Source organism: Cetorhinus maximus, chromosome 21 (assembly GCF_964194155.1).
Source record: "Cetorhinus maximus chromosome 21, sCetMax3.hap1.1, whole genome shotgun sequence".
Lineage (NCBI taxonomy): Eukaryota > Metazoa > Chordata > Chondrichthyes > Lamniformes > Cetorhinidae > Cetorhinus > Cetorhinus maximus.
Genome location: NC_135899.1, coordinates 79,204,353 through 79,221,341, shown reverse-complemented (window position 1 = coordinate 79,221,341; position 16,989 = coordinate 79,204,353). Strand labels below are relative to the sequence as shown.

The 16,989-nt window shown below is 44.1% G+C and overlaps 1 protein-coding gene across 1 annotated transcript in view; it reads right to left on the bottom strand.

Annotated features, from left to right (window-relative positions):
* cnksr1 (connector enhancer of kinase suppressor of Ras 1) overlaps window positions 1-15,654 on the bottom strand; it is a 65,528-nt gene extending 49,874 nt beyond the window's left edge. Inside the window, exons 1-2 of the mRNA XM_078567216.1 lie at window positions 15,480-15,654; window positions 961-1,118 (exon numbers count right to left, since the gene is read on the bottom strand). Of these exons, the coding sequence (XP_078423342.1) occupies window positions 961-1,118; window positions 15,480-15,531 (210 nt within the window). The 5' untranslated portion in view covers window positions 15,532-15,654. The remainder of the gene's footprint in view (window positions 1-960; window positions 1,119-15,479) is intronic.
* Between the last annotated feature and the right edge of the window lie 1,335 nt (window positions 15,655-16,989).

The window sequence follows — 16,989 nt, the reverse complement described above, 5'->3', positions numbered from 1 at the left end:
CTCTCCTCTCTTGTGTTATCAGCAGTTAGTTTCTGTTCTTTTATAGGTTTGTTTGATGCAGGGAGCTCTCTCACCATAACATAGTAAATCGCAGTCAATAGAAAACCTCACAAAATGGAATTGATAGTTTTAGTACCAGCCTAAAATTAAAGGTTATTTATATTTTGAAAACATCCTGGAAGAAGTAAAATCTAGGCAGCAGGAGAAACATAGTATAAGGTCCGCACAGCTTTACAACAGGTAGGTCTTGTTTGATAAATTTATTAGACTTCCTAGAGGATACAACTGAGTTAGTTGACAAGATCACTCAGCAGATTTAAGTTCTTTGGCTTTACCAAGGCTTTTCACATGGCACATTACTTTCGAAGGTAGAAAGGCATTTAATAGAAGGGGAGCATTTGAAGAGGATAACTAATTGGTTGAGTCAGGAGATGTAAAAGGAGCAACAGAAACTTATCTTTGCAACAATAAATGTTACCAGCAAGATAATAGAGCTGTGACAGGATAGAAGTAGTTGGGCCAGTTAGTGGGACTGGGCCAAATTGAGCCTGTAGATGACAAAGGCAGGGTGGGGGTTTCAATGATGGATTACACTCAAGAAGAATGTACCCCTCATCCTAAATTAAATGTAATCGAATACCTTAAACACTCCAGATTCTTTACACCCAACAATCACTTTAAATGATTCTCCTGTGCCATTTAATTAAACTTTAATCTGTTGTAACATAAACAAACATGATAGAGTAGCACAGCCAGGAGTTACTGCTGGTGAGGCATCGGCTTATCACTTCCAGAGTTAAATCTAAGCAATTTAAAGGATTCTGTAATTGGCTGACATGAATATGTCACATTCCCAATGCAAGTCAGAGTCCCAGGCAGCAGAATTAATGGAGTATGTCCACAGGCTCCCTCTGTGATATTAAAAATGACATGACACACAAAATGATTTCTTTTCCTTACCAGTGCACACAGCAGCTCCACTGCTTCCAGAATCAGCTCCTGGTGTCCTATCCGTTTCACGCCCAGCTCCTCCAGGTCCTGCTGTGATAGTCGCAAAAGTTGCTCTCCATTCACCTGCCATTGATCAAATGGATATTTCTGCACACTGTTGTCCAGGCCTAGGGAAAAGAGCAACAGGCAGAGTCTGGGTCAGGGAGTGCTAACTAACTCGAGGCCTGACTTTGCAGATCAGAAACAGGCAATCAGCTCCCTTGACAGTGCAATGGACAAGTCGCAACCTGTCAATCCACTGAGCCATATAGACCTATACAGACAGTTCAATCTTTCATGTGACTGCCAACCTCATCCATCCTCAGAGTGTGCAACAGCCACCCTCACTGTACCGGACAGCCCATCCTCATCCAGCCCCGCAGTGTGCGACAGCCTTCACCCAACACTCGGCGCTCAACAACTCACCCTCATTTTCCCGTAGAAATGTGCAACAGCCTGCTCTCATCCACCCTCACCCGCCCCTCGCGGTGAGAGACTTAAAAACATAAGGAGCAGGATTTGGCCATACAGCCCCTCAAGCCTGCTCCAGCATTCAATAAGTTCATGACTGATCTGATTGTGGACTCAACTCCACTTTCTTGTCCTGTCCCCATAACCTTTGGCTCCCCTAAGGTTCAAACATTTGTCTCTCTCAATTACTTAGCCTCCAAGATCCAAGATTCATGACCTTCAGAGAAGAAATTCAACCTCATCTCAGTCTTAAAATGGACAGTTCCTTATTCTGAAACAGATACTAGTTCTAGCCTCTCAAACAAGCACGGACTCTGTCAAGCAACCCTCAGAACCTCATACGCCTCTCATAACAGGAGACAGCCTGTCCTCAGCCACCTTGCAGTGTGTGACAGCTCACACTGTTCATCTTACATGATCATGGACACTCTCTTCAATTACTTAATCTTTTGAAGGAGTCAAATAGGGCATCAGGAATCCAGTGGTGTAATTAAATCAAATGGCTGTGAACTTGGGGAGGATTGCCTCTTTGGGGTTGTGTTGGTTCTAAGATAATATACCCGGCAATGGAAGTTTGGAACCTAGTCAAACTACTACGGCAGACGCTGTAATCTAATGTCTGAGACAAGCAGATATGGGTGAACCAGCCAGCCTGGTTCACCAATAACAAGTGAAAGGGTAGTTCTGCCTCAGGGGTCTGGACTCTTCCCAGTTAGCTCCAGGTGGTCCCAGCTGGACAAGTAAAAAGATGGCAATCAGGGCTCTGTGCAGTTTTGTTTAGTCAAATTCTTATGACGTTGGTTGAGGGAGAAAGGTTGGACAAGACAACTCCCCCTGGTCTTCTTTGAATGGTGCCATGGTATCTTTAACATGCATCTGAACAGGCAGGACATTGGCTTACCATCTCATCAAAAGACAGCATCTCAGGCAGTGCAACAATCCCAAATGGACTGTTGGCCTAAATTATGTGCTCACGACTGTCTCAGAGGTGAGGGTTCTACCAACTAAGTCAAGCTGACAGACAAGAATTTGCAATACAAGACTCCAGTCTGTGATTAAACCGCAGGCACTTTTACAATCAAACTGCTCCAAAAACAGGAAGTCAGTGTTGAATACACTAGTGGCATAGTCAATGACTGGAACCTCAGGGCATTACATCAGATGATATACACCAGAGGATCTGCAAGGCTTAACTAAATATTGTTGGCACTGAAGGATGCTAGGGTAGAATTTTATCAGTTAAACAGGCAAATATTAATCTCACTTACCAGCTTGAGCATGTGCAAGCAGGGTGAAATCTTTCAGACTAGAAAAGGTGTTTTCTCTGAGCTTCATTTATGCTATGTTCTATTTTCACTCAACACTTGCTTTGAACTAATTTGTGTTATCTGTCCACAGTCCTGAGAGCTGTGAAATACTCAATTAACTTTTGTTTCAAATGACAAAGAGCTATGCTTTTCAATGGTCCCAGTTCAAGAGCTCATTCTTTTCCTCTTCCACTGCAACTGGCCATTTCAGGGAATTGTCGCAAATGTCTCTTGTCTCCTCTCTCATCACTGACAAAATGGAACTTTTGCCTGGTTATCAATGTAGATCTCGTATGTGTGCCTTTTAAGAATGGTGGTAACCCAGTTTTGATATGCTTTCCAAGTGCTGTACTCCAAACTTTAACAGCTGCATGGAGATTTTCAAAAAGTTACAGAGCAAAATCCTGGGTGTGTCCCAGAATGGATTGGAATGTGCATGTGGAAAATTGACCTTCTGAGCATCTGAATAACAGCCAGCTAATTTCCCAAGCATGTATAGAGAAGTTAAACTGTATACTTAAATTATTATGAGCTAGAATATCAATTGTTACAATGGAATTGGGAATGCAGAGTATGTTCACCTCATTAAAATTTTGTCATCCTGGTGTAATGGGATAGGGTAATTATCACGTGGCACAATGTGCATTTGAAATGTAAGAAACTTCCAAGGATAGAACGCAGCTGACAAATAAGTTACCCAGCTGTTTTTTTTTTAAATTAATTCACGAGATGTGGGCTTCGCTGGCTGGGCCAGCATTTATTGCCTGTTCCTACTTACCCTTGAGAAGGTTGTGGTGAGCTGCCTTCTTGAACCGCTGCAGTCCATGTGGTATAGGTACACCTACAGTGCTGTTAGGAAGGGAGTTCCAGGATTTTGACCCAGTGACAGTGAAGGAACGGCAACATATTTCCAAGTCAGGATGATGAGTGACTTGGAGGGGAACCTCCAGGTGGTGGTGTTCCCATCTATCTGCTGCCCTTGTCCTTCTAGATGGTAGTGGTCGTGGGTTTGGAAGCTGCTGTCTAAGGAGCCTTAGTGAATTCCTGCAGTGCATCTTGTAGATGGTACACACTGCTGCTACTGTGTGTCGGTGGTGGAGGAAGTGAATGTTAGTGGATGTGGTGCCAATCAAGCGGACTGCTTTATCCTGGATAGTGTCCAGCTTCGTCAATATTGTAGGGGCTACACTCATCCAGGCAAGTGGGGAGTATTCCATCACATTCCTGACTTGTGCCTTGTAGATGGTGGACAGGCTTTGGGGAGTCAGGAGACAAGTTACTCATCGCACGATTCCTAGCCTCTGACCTGCTCTTGTAGCCACAGTATTTATATGGCTAGTCCAGTTCAGTTTCTGGTCAATGGTAACCACCAGGATGTTGATAGTGGGGGATTCAGTGATGGTAATGCCATTGAACATCAAGGGGTGATGGTTGGATTCTCTCTTGTTGGAGATGGTAATTGCCTGACACTTGTGTGGCGCGAATGTTACTTGCCACTTGTCAGCCCAAACCTGGATATTGTCCAGGTCTTGCTGTATTCATGGGCTGCTTCAGTATCTGAGGAGTCGCGAATCATCAGCGAACATTCCCACTTCTGACCTTATGATGGAAGGAAGGTCATTGGTGAAGCAGTTGAAGATGGTTGGGCCTAGGACACTCTCCTGAGGAACTCCTGCAGTGATGTCCTGGAGCTGCAATGACTGACCTCCAACAACCACAACCATCTCCCTTTGTGCTTGGTATGACCCCAACCAACTGAGAGTTTTCCCCAATTCCCATTGACTCCAGTTTTGCTAGGGTTCCTTGATGCCACACTCAGTCAAATGCGGCCTTGATGTCAAGGACAGTCATTCTCACCTCACCTCGGGAGTTCAGCTCTTTTGTCCACGTTTGAACCAAGGCTGTAACAAGGTCAGGAGCTGAGTGACTCTGGCGGAACCCAAACTGGGCATCAGTGAGCAGGTTATTGCTGAGCAAGTGCCGCTTGATAGCACTGTTGATGACCCCTTCCATTACTTTACTGATGATCGAGAGTAGACTGATGGGGCAGTAATTAGCTGGGTTGGATTTGACCTGCTTTTTGTGTGCAGGACATACCTGTTCAATTTTCCACATAGCCGGGTAGGTGCCAGTGTTGTAACTGTACTGGAACAGCTTGGCTAGGGGCATGGCAAGTTCTGGAGCACAAGTCTTCAGTACTATTGCTGGAATGTTGTCAGGGCCCATAGCCTTTGCAGCATCCAGTGCCTTCAGCCATATCTTGATATCACGTGGAGTAAATCGAATTGGCTGAAGACTGAGATCTGTGATGCTGAGGACCTCTGGAGGGGGCGGAGTTAACACTATTACGATCTGCTTTACAATTACCATATGACATAAGAGAAGTAGGCCATTCGGCCCATCGAGTCTGCTCCACCATTCAATTAGATCATGGCTGATCTCATAATCTTTAACTCTGTTTCTGCCTTTTCCCCGTGACCCTTGATTCCCTCAATAAGAAATGTGAAAATAATTCAATTGAGAAAATAGTAAGTATTTTTGTCCAGTTTTGTTGTGGTCTTTGGTAATTCTGGTCATTGCTGTCAAAAAGAACTACAAATCAAATTCTTATACCAAGCTTATGTCAACACAATTCTAAACGTTTTATCAGTTACAGGTTTAAAAAAAGAATGAGTCAAACAAGAAGTGGCTTATATGACCAAGAGGTCGTTTTAAAATGTAATGATTGAAAGAGCCAAAATCCTGGATGTCCCAGTAACTCTTACCTGGGATATAAAAAGACTGGTTTGGTTTGAAATGCAAATTGAGATACCGAGAGAGCATGAGCAAGAGATCAAAAGAGAGAGAGAGAGAGAGAGAGAGAGATAAATATGACCTATATCTACTAGTTTAAATTGGTGCAGTCACACAATGGTACAAAATGAAACATTGCATCTTACAAACAAAGGGTTATTTTGGAGTTATTATCCTTTTGTTGTTTTTCCATTTGAGGAGTTAGGTGAAAAGATTTCTACTGTAAATATTTGTGTGTTATTGGTCAGTTACTTGTTTGTCTTTTGTCAATTACATTCAGTTAATAGTTCTGAACTTAAACTGAGGTCTGGAGGTGTGATACTCTATTCATTGAAGACAAATCCTTTGAAGGCACAGAATAAGTCCAACAGCTAAATATAACAGAGATTTCTGTTTCATTGCCTTGAGCTCATTACTGAACATAACCCAAGGCTAGAACAGAAATTTTTGAAGAAATCAGGAAGTTGGAGCTTCCCTAGTGGAATGATCCAAAAGCTGAAGAGGTCTGTAGTAGGAAGATAGAGATATCCCTAAAAGATCACAGTCTTCAAAGAGGCTGCTTCTTCATCAAAGAACCCAGTATAGAAATGTTGGTCTGATACCCTTCAGCATTAGTTTTGTTGATCAGGCTGCTTCATGTGTTCAAGGGGCCAGAAGGCCCTGTTATACTGACCTGGTTTTAACTTGGATTCTGTGAACCAGACATCCATGAACTGTTAAATCTGCTTCCCACCACCTTGTAAAGGGTGTTAGACCTCAGTGAAGCAGAATCTACAATTCTACATATTTTTCAGTATAAAGACTAGGAGCTAGTTCATGGATATGTGCCTCACCAGTACCCAGAAACTTGGCCTCTCCCCTTCTCCATCTATATATTCGCCGGAAGATTACTGAAACACCAGTAATAATTGTGAATGGCTAAAATCATACATTAATGCCACTTCTGCAAGAGCGTGCCAAGCTCCTACTGGTGGGATATCAGGACAATCCCTGAGCAATATCAGGCCCCGAATCTTTCCGAAGGTATTGTGGAATACACCCAACTGTACTTAAACTAATTTACCAGTTTGCTGTACATTATTTTGGTTTTTTGTCTGCTTCAATTCATCATTTAAAATTGTAAATAAATCTGGTCTGTGACCCGACTTGCACAAACTGGTCCATCACAGTGAATATTTTCCACATTCTACATACCTCCTGCACACTTACAGCAAGATCAGAACTATACCGAGTGCAGCAGGGAGCGAAACAAACCGGTTTGAGTTGTTAAGGGACACAGTCTGTTTGTGGAAACTATCGACAAGTTGTTTACAGAAGAAAAAAGTCTTGGAAAAATCCCAAATCATAATAAAAATTTAATTTTCATAGTTCAACCAACATTACATCTTCAGCCAAGATGTGATTAGTGAGGGCTCGAAACGTTGACTGATTTCTTCTCCGCCGATGCTGCCAGACTTGCTGAGTTTTTCCAGGTAATTCTGTTTTTATTTTGTTTTGGATTTCCAGCATCCGCAGTAGCTTTTAGCTTTTTGTTTTTATCTTTGTGATTAGATTGTTTAATTTGCTACTAGCAGAAGCTTTCACACATGATGGACTAGGCGTAAATGTGAGCACTTCATCCCAGAACGCTCACTGAAGTGCCTCTCTGCCTGACACCCTAAATAATTACACGTTAATGCTTTGCAAGATATCCAGGACGCATCCTTTATTTACCTTCCTAAAGATAATAAATCTACTGGATAAGGAGATTCCTCTATCCCCAACAATTTAAAGCAAAATCTGTGTCCCTCATCAAACCTAAGTCCCATTATGCAGTTATCCAATTCAGATGGTCAATAGTGTAAGAGTTGGGGTATGGACAGGGGTGTACAGAGAGTTTGTGTGAAGTTCCTTTCAATGAAATACAGGCACACTTCTTATGACTCCGGCAGGGTTACCAGACACCTGAAGCAAACTGAGTAATAATATGTAGAAATATTATTTAAAGGAAACTTAGCGTCTAACAAAGGTCCCCAAGTTTTTGCTTTCTTCTTTAATTACTGATGATATGGGTAATACATCAGCAGGTGAAGGGAAACTACAAGAGAGTGAAGGCTTTTCACCTGAATGTTGCATCAACTTGCACTGTCACTGCTATAGGCCACTGTAGAGTGCTTGAAGAATACAGTGACAATACTTCGAGTGCAACAGTTATACAGGAGCAAGAGGACTTAGATCCCTGTCATAATTAGTGCAGCGAGTTCCTAGCCCTAGGCATACCCAGTGTGATGTCGGATGAAGTCCAGACATCTTCATACATTGATGCTCTTATGCACTTCCTAGCTAATGAATGAATGCACATAGAAAAGCCCAATAGCATGTGCCCTGCATGTTTTATCCAGGGATCGTGGATGACATGAAAAGTTAAGGGGAGTTAAAAAAGATAAACAATTTTTAAATGTTGAAGAAAAGCACACTGTACTTTGGAGCTGACACATTCCAGGATCCTTAGGAAAACAGAGAATAGAAATACTTTCAGAAGCAGGAGGTGGCTGTTGGGCCCAACAAGCTTGCCCCTTTGTGATAGATCTCGCCATGCTCTTCAATCCCATCTCTCCAAAAACACATCCAAATGTCTGCTGAGCCCAGTTACACTGGTCCACTTCAGTCACCATCTCTAGCAATTTATCCCAGAATTCCAAGTCTTTTTCACCAAACCATCATCAGTGACCAATTTGCCAGGATTAACTGAATTCATTTTTTTTGTTTTTATTTATTCATTCACAGGACATCAGCATCACTAACAATGACAGAGTTTATCGACCATCTCTAATTGGCTTTGAAAAGATGATGCTGAGCTGCCTTCTTGAACCGCTGTAGTCTGTGTGGTGAAATCCGTGTGGTGCAGGTGTGCCCACTGTGCTGTTAGATAGGGGGTTCCAGGATTTTGACAAAATAATGGTGAAGTAACAGCAATATAGTTCCAAGTCAGGATGATGTGCAACTTAAGGGAAACTTGTAGTTGGTGGTATTCTCAGGCATCCACTACCCTTATCCTTATAGGTGGTAGAGATTGTGGGTTTGGGAGGGGCTATCAAAGGTGCCGACGGTTCACACTGCTGATATTATGCACTGGTGCAGGAGGGAGTAAATGTTTTAGGTGGTGAATGGGGTGCTAATCAAGTGAGCTGCTTTGTTCCTGATAGTGTCAAGCTTCTTGAGTATTCTTGAACCTCCACTCATCCAGGCAAGTGCATGTGCCATGTAGATGGCGGACAGTCTTTGGGGATTCTGGAGATCAGTTACTCACTGCAGACTTCTCAGCCTCTGACCTGCTCTTGTAGCCACAATATTGAAATGGTTGGTCCAGTTCGGTTTCTTGTTCATGGTGACCCCCAGGATGTTGATGGTGAGGGGTTCAACTATGATAATGCCATTAGGGGAAGCGGTTAGATTCTCTCTTGTTGGTGGCAGTCATCACATCACATTTGTGTGGTGAAAATGGTACTTGTCACTTATTTGCCCAAGCTTGGACGTTGTCCAGGTCTTGCTGCATTGAGGCATGGAATGCTTCAGAGTTGTGAATGGAACTGAACACTGCAAACATGAGCAAACATCCCCACTTCTGACCTTTTGATGGAGGAAAGGCCAACAATGAAGCAGCTGAAAACGGTTGAATCTCGGACACTGCCCAGAAAAACTTCTGCAACAATGTCCTGGAGCTGAGACTACTGATCTCCAACAACTGCAACCATCTTCCTTTATGCTAGGTACAACTCCAGCCAGTGGAGAGATTTCCCCTATGATGCTCATCGACTTCAATTGTTCTAGGACTTCTTGTGGCAACAAACAGTCAAATGCTGCCTTGTTGTCAAGGGAAGACACTCTCACCTCATCTCTGGAATATAACTATTCCATTCACGTTTGGACCAAGGCTGCAATAAGGTCTGAAACAGAGTGGTCCTGGCAAAACCCAAACTGTGCATTGGTAGCAAGTTATTAGTGATGGTACAATCGACGACACTTTCCATCACCTTGCTGATGATTGAGAATAAGCTGTTTGGATTTGTCCGGCTCTTTGTGAACAGAGCATAGCTGGGCAATTTTTCACAGTCGAATAAATGCCAGAGTTGTAGCTGATTCACTCAGTTTAAGTTCATTTCCCACTTTGTTTTGAAAGCTTTATTAAACAACTTCAAGTCTTATTTTCCATATAAAACTCTCAAATTTTCTTCCTGACACCTGGATTTGTTTATGTTACACCCCTATCAAGCTCACTCCCCAACACCAAACCCCTCTTCAAGGTCAATAATTTCCTTCCTATGATTAGGTGACTAAAACGATACACAGTACTTCAACTGGGACCTCATCAATGCCTTGCACTGAAATCTGATCACATTTGGTTTTGTGGTAGTTCCAACGTAGGGAGGTGGTAACATTGTGATGATGTCACCAGATTAGTAATCCAGGAGCCCAGACTAATGCTCTGGGGACATGGGCCTAAGCCCTCCCACGGCAGATGGTGGAATTTAAATTCAATTAATAAATCTGTAATTAAAAGCTAGCATTGTCGATTGTCAGAAAAACCCATCTGGTTCACTTTAGGGAAGGACATGTCCTTGTGACAGGGCATACCCGCCAGTGATGGCAGCACAGTGGTAGCACACAGGCAGTCAGAAGGCAGTTGCCCTGGGAGTTCTCAACACTGACTCTGGAGTCTGAAGTCTCATGGCCTCAGGTCAAACATGGGCAAGAAAACCTCCTGCTGGTTCTGTATGTTGAACACCACTTGGACGAAGCACTAAGGGTGGCAAGGGCACAGAATGTACTCGGGTTTGGGGTCCTCAATGCCCATCACCAAGAGTGGCTTGGTAGCACCGCTACTGACTGAACTGGCAGAGTCCTAAAGTACATAGCTGCTAGACTGGGTCTGCAGCAGGTGGTGAGAGAATCAACAAGAGGGAAATACTTGACCTTGTCCTCGCCCATCTACCCATTGCAGATTCATCTGTCCATGACAGTAGTGGTAGGAGCAACCACTGCATTGTCCATGTGGAGAAAAAGTCCCATCTTCTTATTGAGGATACCCTCCAACTAACTGGAGGAGGCGGGTCCACAAATATCCCCATCGTCAATGATGGGGGGGGCTTGGTGAAGCTACAACACAGGACTACTTGCATACCAAACAGCCAAATTAGCATGCAATAGACAGAGCTGAGTGATCCTGCAACCAGTGAATCAGATCTAAGCTTTGCAGTCCTGCCACATCCAGTCGTGAATGGTGGTGGACAATTAAACACATAACAGAAGAAGGGGACTGCACAAATATCCCCATCCTCATTGATGGGGGAGCCCAGCACATCAGTGCAAAAAGCAAGGTTGAAGCATTTGCAACAATCTTCAGCCAGAAGTGCCCAGTAGATGATCCATCTCAGCCTCCTCCTATGGTCACCAGCATCACAGGTGCTAGTCTTTAGCCAAGGTGATTCATCCTATGTGATATCAAGAAATGGCTGAAGGCATTGTATACTGCAAAGGCTATCAGCCCTGACAACAATCCATCAATAGTACTGAAGACTTGTGTTCCAGAACTAGCTAAGCCCCTAGCAAAGCTGTTCCAGTACAGCTACAACACTGGCATCTACCCAGCAATGCGGAATGTTGTCCAGGTGTGTCCTGTCCACAAAAAGCAGGACAAATCCAACCCAGCCAATCAGTCTACTCTTAGTCATCAGCAAAGTGGCGAGAAGGAATCGTCGACAGTGCTATCAAGTGGCACTTACTCAGCAATAATCTGCTCACTGACGCCCAGTTTGTGTTCCGCCAGGGCCACTCAGCTCCTGACTTCATCACAACCTTGGTTCAAACACAGACAAAAGAGCTGAACTCCAGAGGTGAGGTGAGAGTGACTGCCCTTGATATCAAGGTAGCATTTGACCAAGTGTGGCATCAAGGAGCCCAAGCAAAACTGGAGTCAATGGGAATCAGGGGGAAAACTCTCCACTGGTTGGAGTCATACCAGCACAAAGGAAGATGGTTGCGGTTGTTGGAGGTCAATCATCTCAGTTCCAGGACATCATTTCAGGAGTTCCTCAGGGTAGTGTCCTAGACCCAACCATCTTCAGCTGCTTCATCAATTTCCTTCCCTTCATCATAAGATTAGAAGTAGGGATTTTTTGCTGATGATTGCACAATGTTCAGCACCATTTGCGACTTCTCAGATACTGAAGCAGTGTGTGTCCAAATGCAGCAAGACCTGGACAACATCCAGGCTTGGCTGACAAGTGGCAAGTAACATTCACACCACACAAATGCCAGGCAATGACCATCTCCAACAAGAGAGAACCAAACCATCTCCCCTTGACACTCAATGGCATTACCATCGCTGAATCCCCCACTATCAACATCCTGGAGTTTACCATTCACCAGAAACTGAACTGGACATATAAATACTGTGGCTACAGGAGCAGGTCAGAGGCTGGAAATTCTGTGGAGAGTAACTCACCTCTTGACTCCCCAAAGCCTGTACACCATCATAAGGCACAAGTCAGGAGTGTGATGGAATACTCTCCACTTGCCTGGATTGCAGCTCCAACAACACTCAAGAAGATTGACACCGTCCAGGCAAAGCAACCCACTGATTGGCGCCCTGACCAGCAGCTTCAACACCCACTTCCTCCACCACCGATGCACAGTGGTAGCAGCGTGTACCATCTACAAAATGCATTGTGGCAACTCACCAAGCTTCCTTCGACAGCACCTTTCAAACCTACGACCTCTACCACCAAGAAGGACAGGGGCAGCAGACGTATGGGAACACTACCACCAGGAAGTGCCTCTCCAGGCTAGTCACCATCCTGATTTGGAACTATATCATCGCTCCTTCACTGTCACTGGGTCAAAATCACAGCACTGGTGGGTGTAGCTACATGAACTGCAATAGTTCAAAAAGGTGGCTCACCACCACCTTCTCGAGGGTAATTAGGGATGGGCAACAAATGCTGGCCTCACCACCAATGCACACATCCCATGAAAGAATACATTTTAAAAAACAGGCAGAATTGCAACTGATTTGATCACAATCTACATCATCCTTGGAATGTCAAACATTGACAAGACAGTTCACTGCACCGTACCCTCAGTAAAATGGACCATATTTTCTGTGAACCACACAAGTGACAACATAAAACTGACAGATGGAACAGAGCTGTCTCAGAGGGCTTTATTTGCATAGGGTGTGCACAAACAGCAATGAGCTCATCGTAGTGTTTTGGGTGGATTAGAAAGAAATTTGAATTTCATTCTGTAGTGGAAATATTTTGCTATGTTGAAGGTGCTATGGAGTTATCACTTGGGCTTAGCGTCCCTACTAAGAACTTAATGCAGTTTGCATGTACCGGAAATACCATACACAAAGAATAGTCCCTTCCAATTACAGCTTTAAGGCAAGTTTTTCTTTTATTTGTTCATGGGATGCGGGCGTCGCTGGCTAGACCAACGTTTTTATCTCTATTTCATCCCTAACTGCCCTCAAGAAGGTGGTGCTGGTGAGCTGCCTTCTTGAACTGCTGCAGTCCATGTGGTGTAGGTACAGTGCTATTAGGGAGCGAGTTCCAGGTTTTCGACCCAGCGACAATGAAGGAACACCAATATAGTTCCAATTCAATGGTGAATGGCTTGGAGGGGAATTACAGGTGGTGGTGTTCCCAAGTGTCTGCTGCCCTTGTCCTTCTAGATTGTAGTGGTCGTGAGTTTGAAAGGTGTTGTCTAAGGAGGCTTGGTGAGTTCCTGCAGTGCGTCTTGTAGATGGTACACATTGCTGCTACTGTGTGTTGGTGGAGGAGGGAGTGAATGTTTGTGGATGTGGTGCCAATCCAGCAGGCTGCTTTGTCCTGGGTGGTGTCAAGCTTCTTGAGTGCTGTTGGAGCTGCACTCATCCAGGCAAGTGGAGAGCATTCCATTACACTCCTGACTAGTGTCTTGTAGACGGTGGACAGGCTTTGGGGAGTCAGGAGTGAGTTACACACCACAGGATTCCTAGCCTCTGACATGCTCTTGTAGCCACAGTATTTATGTGGCTAGTCCAGTTCAGTTTCTGGTCAATAGTAACCCCCAGGATGTTGATAGTGGGGATTCAGCGATGGTAATGCCATTGAATGTCAAGGTTAGATTCTCTCTTGTTGGAGATGGTCATTACCTGGCATTTGTGTGATACAAATTTGACTTGCCACTTGTCAGCTCAACCCTGGACATTGTCCAGGTCTTGCTGCATTTGGACATGGACTGCTTCAGTATCAGAGTCATCATGATTGGTGCTGAACATTATGTTTGAAATACCATAATTTTGGTCATTTTGCTTAATCACATTGAACAGACTCTGACGGAGGAGCCTGAAGAAAACAAAGTTGCTTTTTGCCTCAGATGACACTTCATTGTCTCTTAACTAAGCAATGGTTTGGCCATCAAAATGGCTGTTGTTGAGACAACTCAACATTCCAGATCACGGAAGAGTTTTTGTTCATCTCAATAGTATGAGAAAGCCTGGCTTTACACTAACAGACCTTAACGCCAAAAGATACAAGGTATTTTTGGCTTTCAGATGTATTTTTTCCAGACAAACTGATTAATTTATAAGTGAGGTCCACATTTCACCCTAGAGAATGTGACTGGCTCCTTGAACAAAGTTCAAGATAATCTCTACCAGGCCATGTATTGAGCCCTTTCTCAACAGTCAAACAACAACATTTCATCCCAAGCATTTAATTGGATTGACGTACCTGGATTTCTATTGAGTACATTCCAATTTCAAAATGCTGTGGCATCAGTAGCTTTTATTATGACAATAGTGTCAATAGACCATATCCCATTTCCTGTCCAGAAGGCATCCTACTTCCAGCCTATCAATGCCAATTGGTGTCCAGGTTCCAGTACCTGCCCAGTATAGCATCCTTTCCCAATTCTCCATCCAATCCATGCTTTGGCTTGTACTCCACATCCCATTCTGACACAGACAAAAGACACTGAGTGCCAGGAGACATCACTGTCTAACCCATAACCAGACACACTCCATCAATCACAGAAAATGCTGGAAAAACTCAGCAGGTCTAGCTGCATCTGTGGAGAGAGAAACAGAGCTCTGAAGAAGGGTCATATGAACTTGAAACATTAACTCTGTTTCTCGCTCCACAGATGCTGCTCGACCTGCTGAGTTTTTCCAGCATTTTCTGTTTTTGTTTCAGATTTCCAGCATCCGCAGTATTTTGCTTTTACACGCCATCAATCCATAGCTTCCACGTTGTAAAACACCTAGGGATGTTTTGCTATGTGAAGAACGATAAATAAATAGCATAATTGCTGTTAGAATGTCCATGAAGGTCGGATCGTGAACGTGTCAGTGCTGTAAATAGTGAGTCTTTTGATTCTTCATTCCAACCCTTGGGGTGAATGTAGAACAATGTGGAAAAGGATCCGATCTGGGACCGGAACCAAGTATAGTGGGTTTGAGGGCACGACGTCCAAAACAGCTGCCTTTTCCCTTGTGCAATATCAGGGCCACCTTTGCCCAAAGCCGAGCCGGGGGCGGGGGAGGGAGAGGAAATCTCAGTCCTGGTCAAGGTGGACAAATCCATCGGGGCGAGAATGGGCCGCCTGTTGCTCTATTGCTATAAACATCTACAAATGTAACTATAAACAACAGCATGATTTAGCCTTGAAAGTTGGCTAAATAAAAGGCGCTGGTTACAGACCTGTTCGTGCGGGGAGGGAGTTACACAATCTACTGATGGTAAACAGATTTCATTATCAGCGTGTCTGCAGGAACGCCGAACCAGAATAAATTGAGACGGTCAACAAGACAAGACACAACTCGCTCGGTTCCTCCAAGGAGAAACACCTGAAGCTGCACTTCCTCATTTCCCCCTCCCTTTTGTGGTCTCTCACCTTGTAGCCACGCCGAGACCCTGCGTGGACTCCAGGTGTTGATCGGCTCCATCTCCTCCTCGATCCGGACCCGACAGGGCGACGAATGCAAACGTCAGTGGAGAGATTCCAACTCCTTAAGAACTCCCCAAGATTTTCACCAAACTTCAGCCACTTCCGCCCAGCTCCGTCACCCACAGGTAGGCGGCGGCAAGCCCCCATTGGTCGCTATACCTGTCAATCATTGAGCAACCCACGGTGTAGCCTCAGGAGCCTGAGAAACACAGAGGAGCTACAGAGAAACATGCAGCTAGACATTGGGGAGGGATAGAAAGGGGGCAGAAGTGACAATGGGGTAAATGTTGGTCTTTGGCGGCTGGGCAGTAATCTGCGGGAGGGCACGCCCGTTCCAGAATCCGACCGATTTTCATCCCATTGAAATGAAGGGGTCGAAAATTCTGTGTAGGGTTCTGTATGAGAGGGGAGAATCCACTCGGCCAGACCACTCTTCCCTTTCGCTCGCATCACCCCCGCCCCCCGCAAAACCAGGTAAAGGTCAATATCTACTGAGACCACAAGTCAAATGATTATAACAAAAGCAAAATACTGCGGATGCTGCAAATCTGAAATAAAAAAAACAGATAATGCTGGAAAAACTCAGCAGGCCTGACAGTATCTGTGGAGGGAGAAACAGAGTTAACGTTTCAAGACCGAATGACCTTTCTGTTTTTATATTAGTCAAATCATTATTCTTTGCATTATTTACGTGAAAATTACGTTTAAAGAACTTGAAAGCAAACTTAACTTCACCAAGATGAAAACTGGGCAAAAGCTGCACCAACAAGATGCTGGCTTCGTTTACCAACTTAATGGAAAGATGTTCGGGTTGGCATTCTGGAAGGATGAATTCCAATTTGTCCAAGGCAATCTTCGGGGGGGTGGGGTGGGTGGGGGGTAAGCCTTTGATGATAAAGAAATTGAAATATTTCACCACTATTTTTCAAGTGTTTCACAAAAGAGGGAGCAGTGTCAGAATTGGTATAATATCTGGCTGTCAGCCAGGTGTCAGTGAAGTGTTGCAAGTTCGTGCTTGGAATGTTCATTAATGATTCACGTAAAGGAACTGTGTCCGCAATGACCTAATTAGGAATGGCAATGAATGCTGATCTCGCCATCCCATGAATGATGCACTGGTTTTAATTTTCCAAAATTCCCTAGATCTTGGGAGGTCTATTAGATTGGAGAATAGCAAATATAACTCCTTTATTCAAAAAGGGAGGGAGACAGAAAGCTGGAATCTGTAGGCCAGTTAGCCTAACATCTGTCATAGGGAAAATGTTAGAAGCTATTATTAAAGATGTTATGGTGGGGCACTTAGAAAAATTCAAGGCAATCAGGCAGAGTCAACATGGTTTTGTAAAAGGGAAATCATGTTTAACCAATTTATTGGAGTTCTTTGAAGCAGTCACATGTGCTGTGGATAAAGGGGAACTGTGGATTTCTTATACTTAGATTTCCTTAGATATACTTA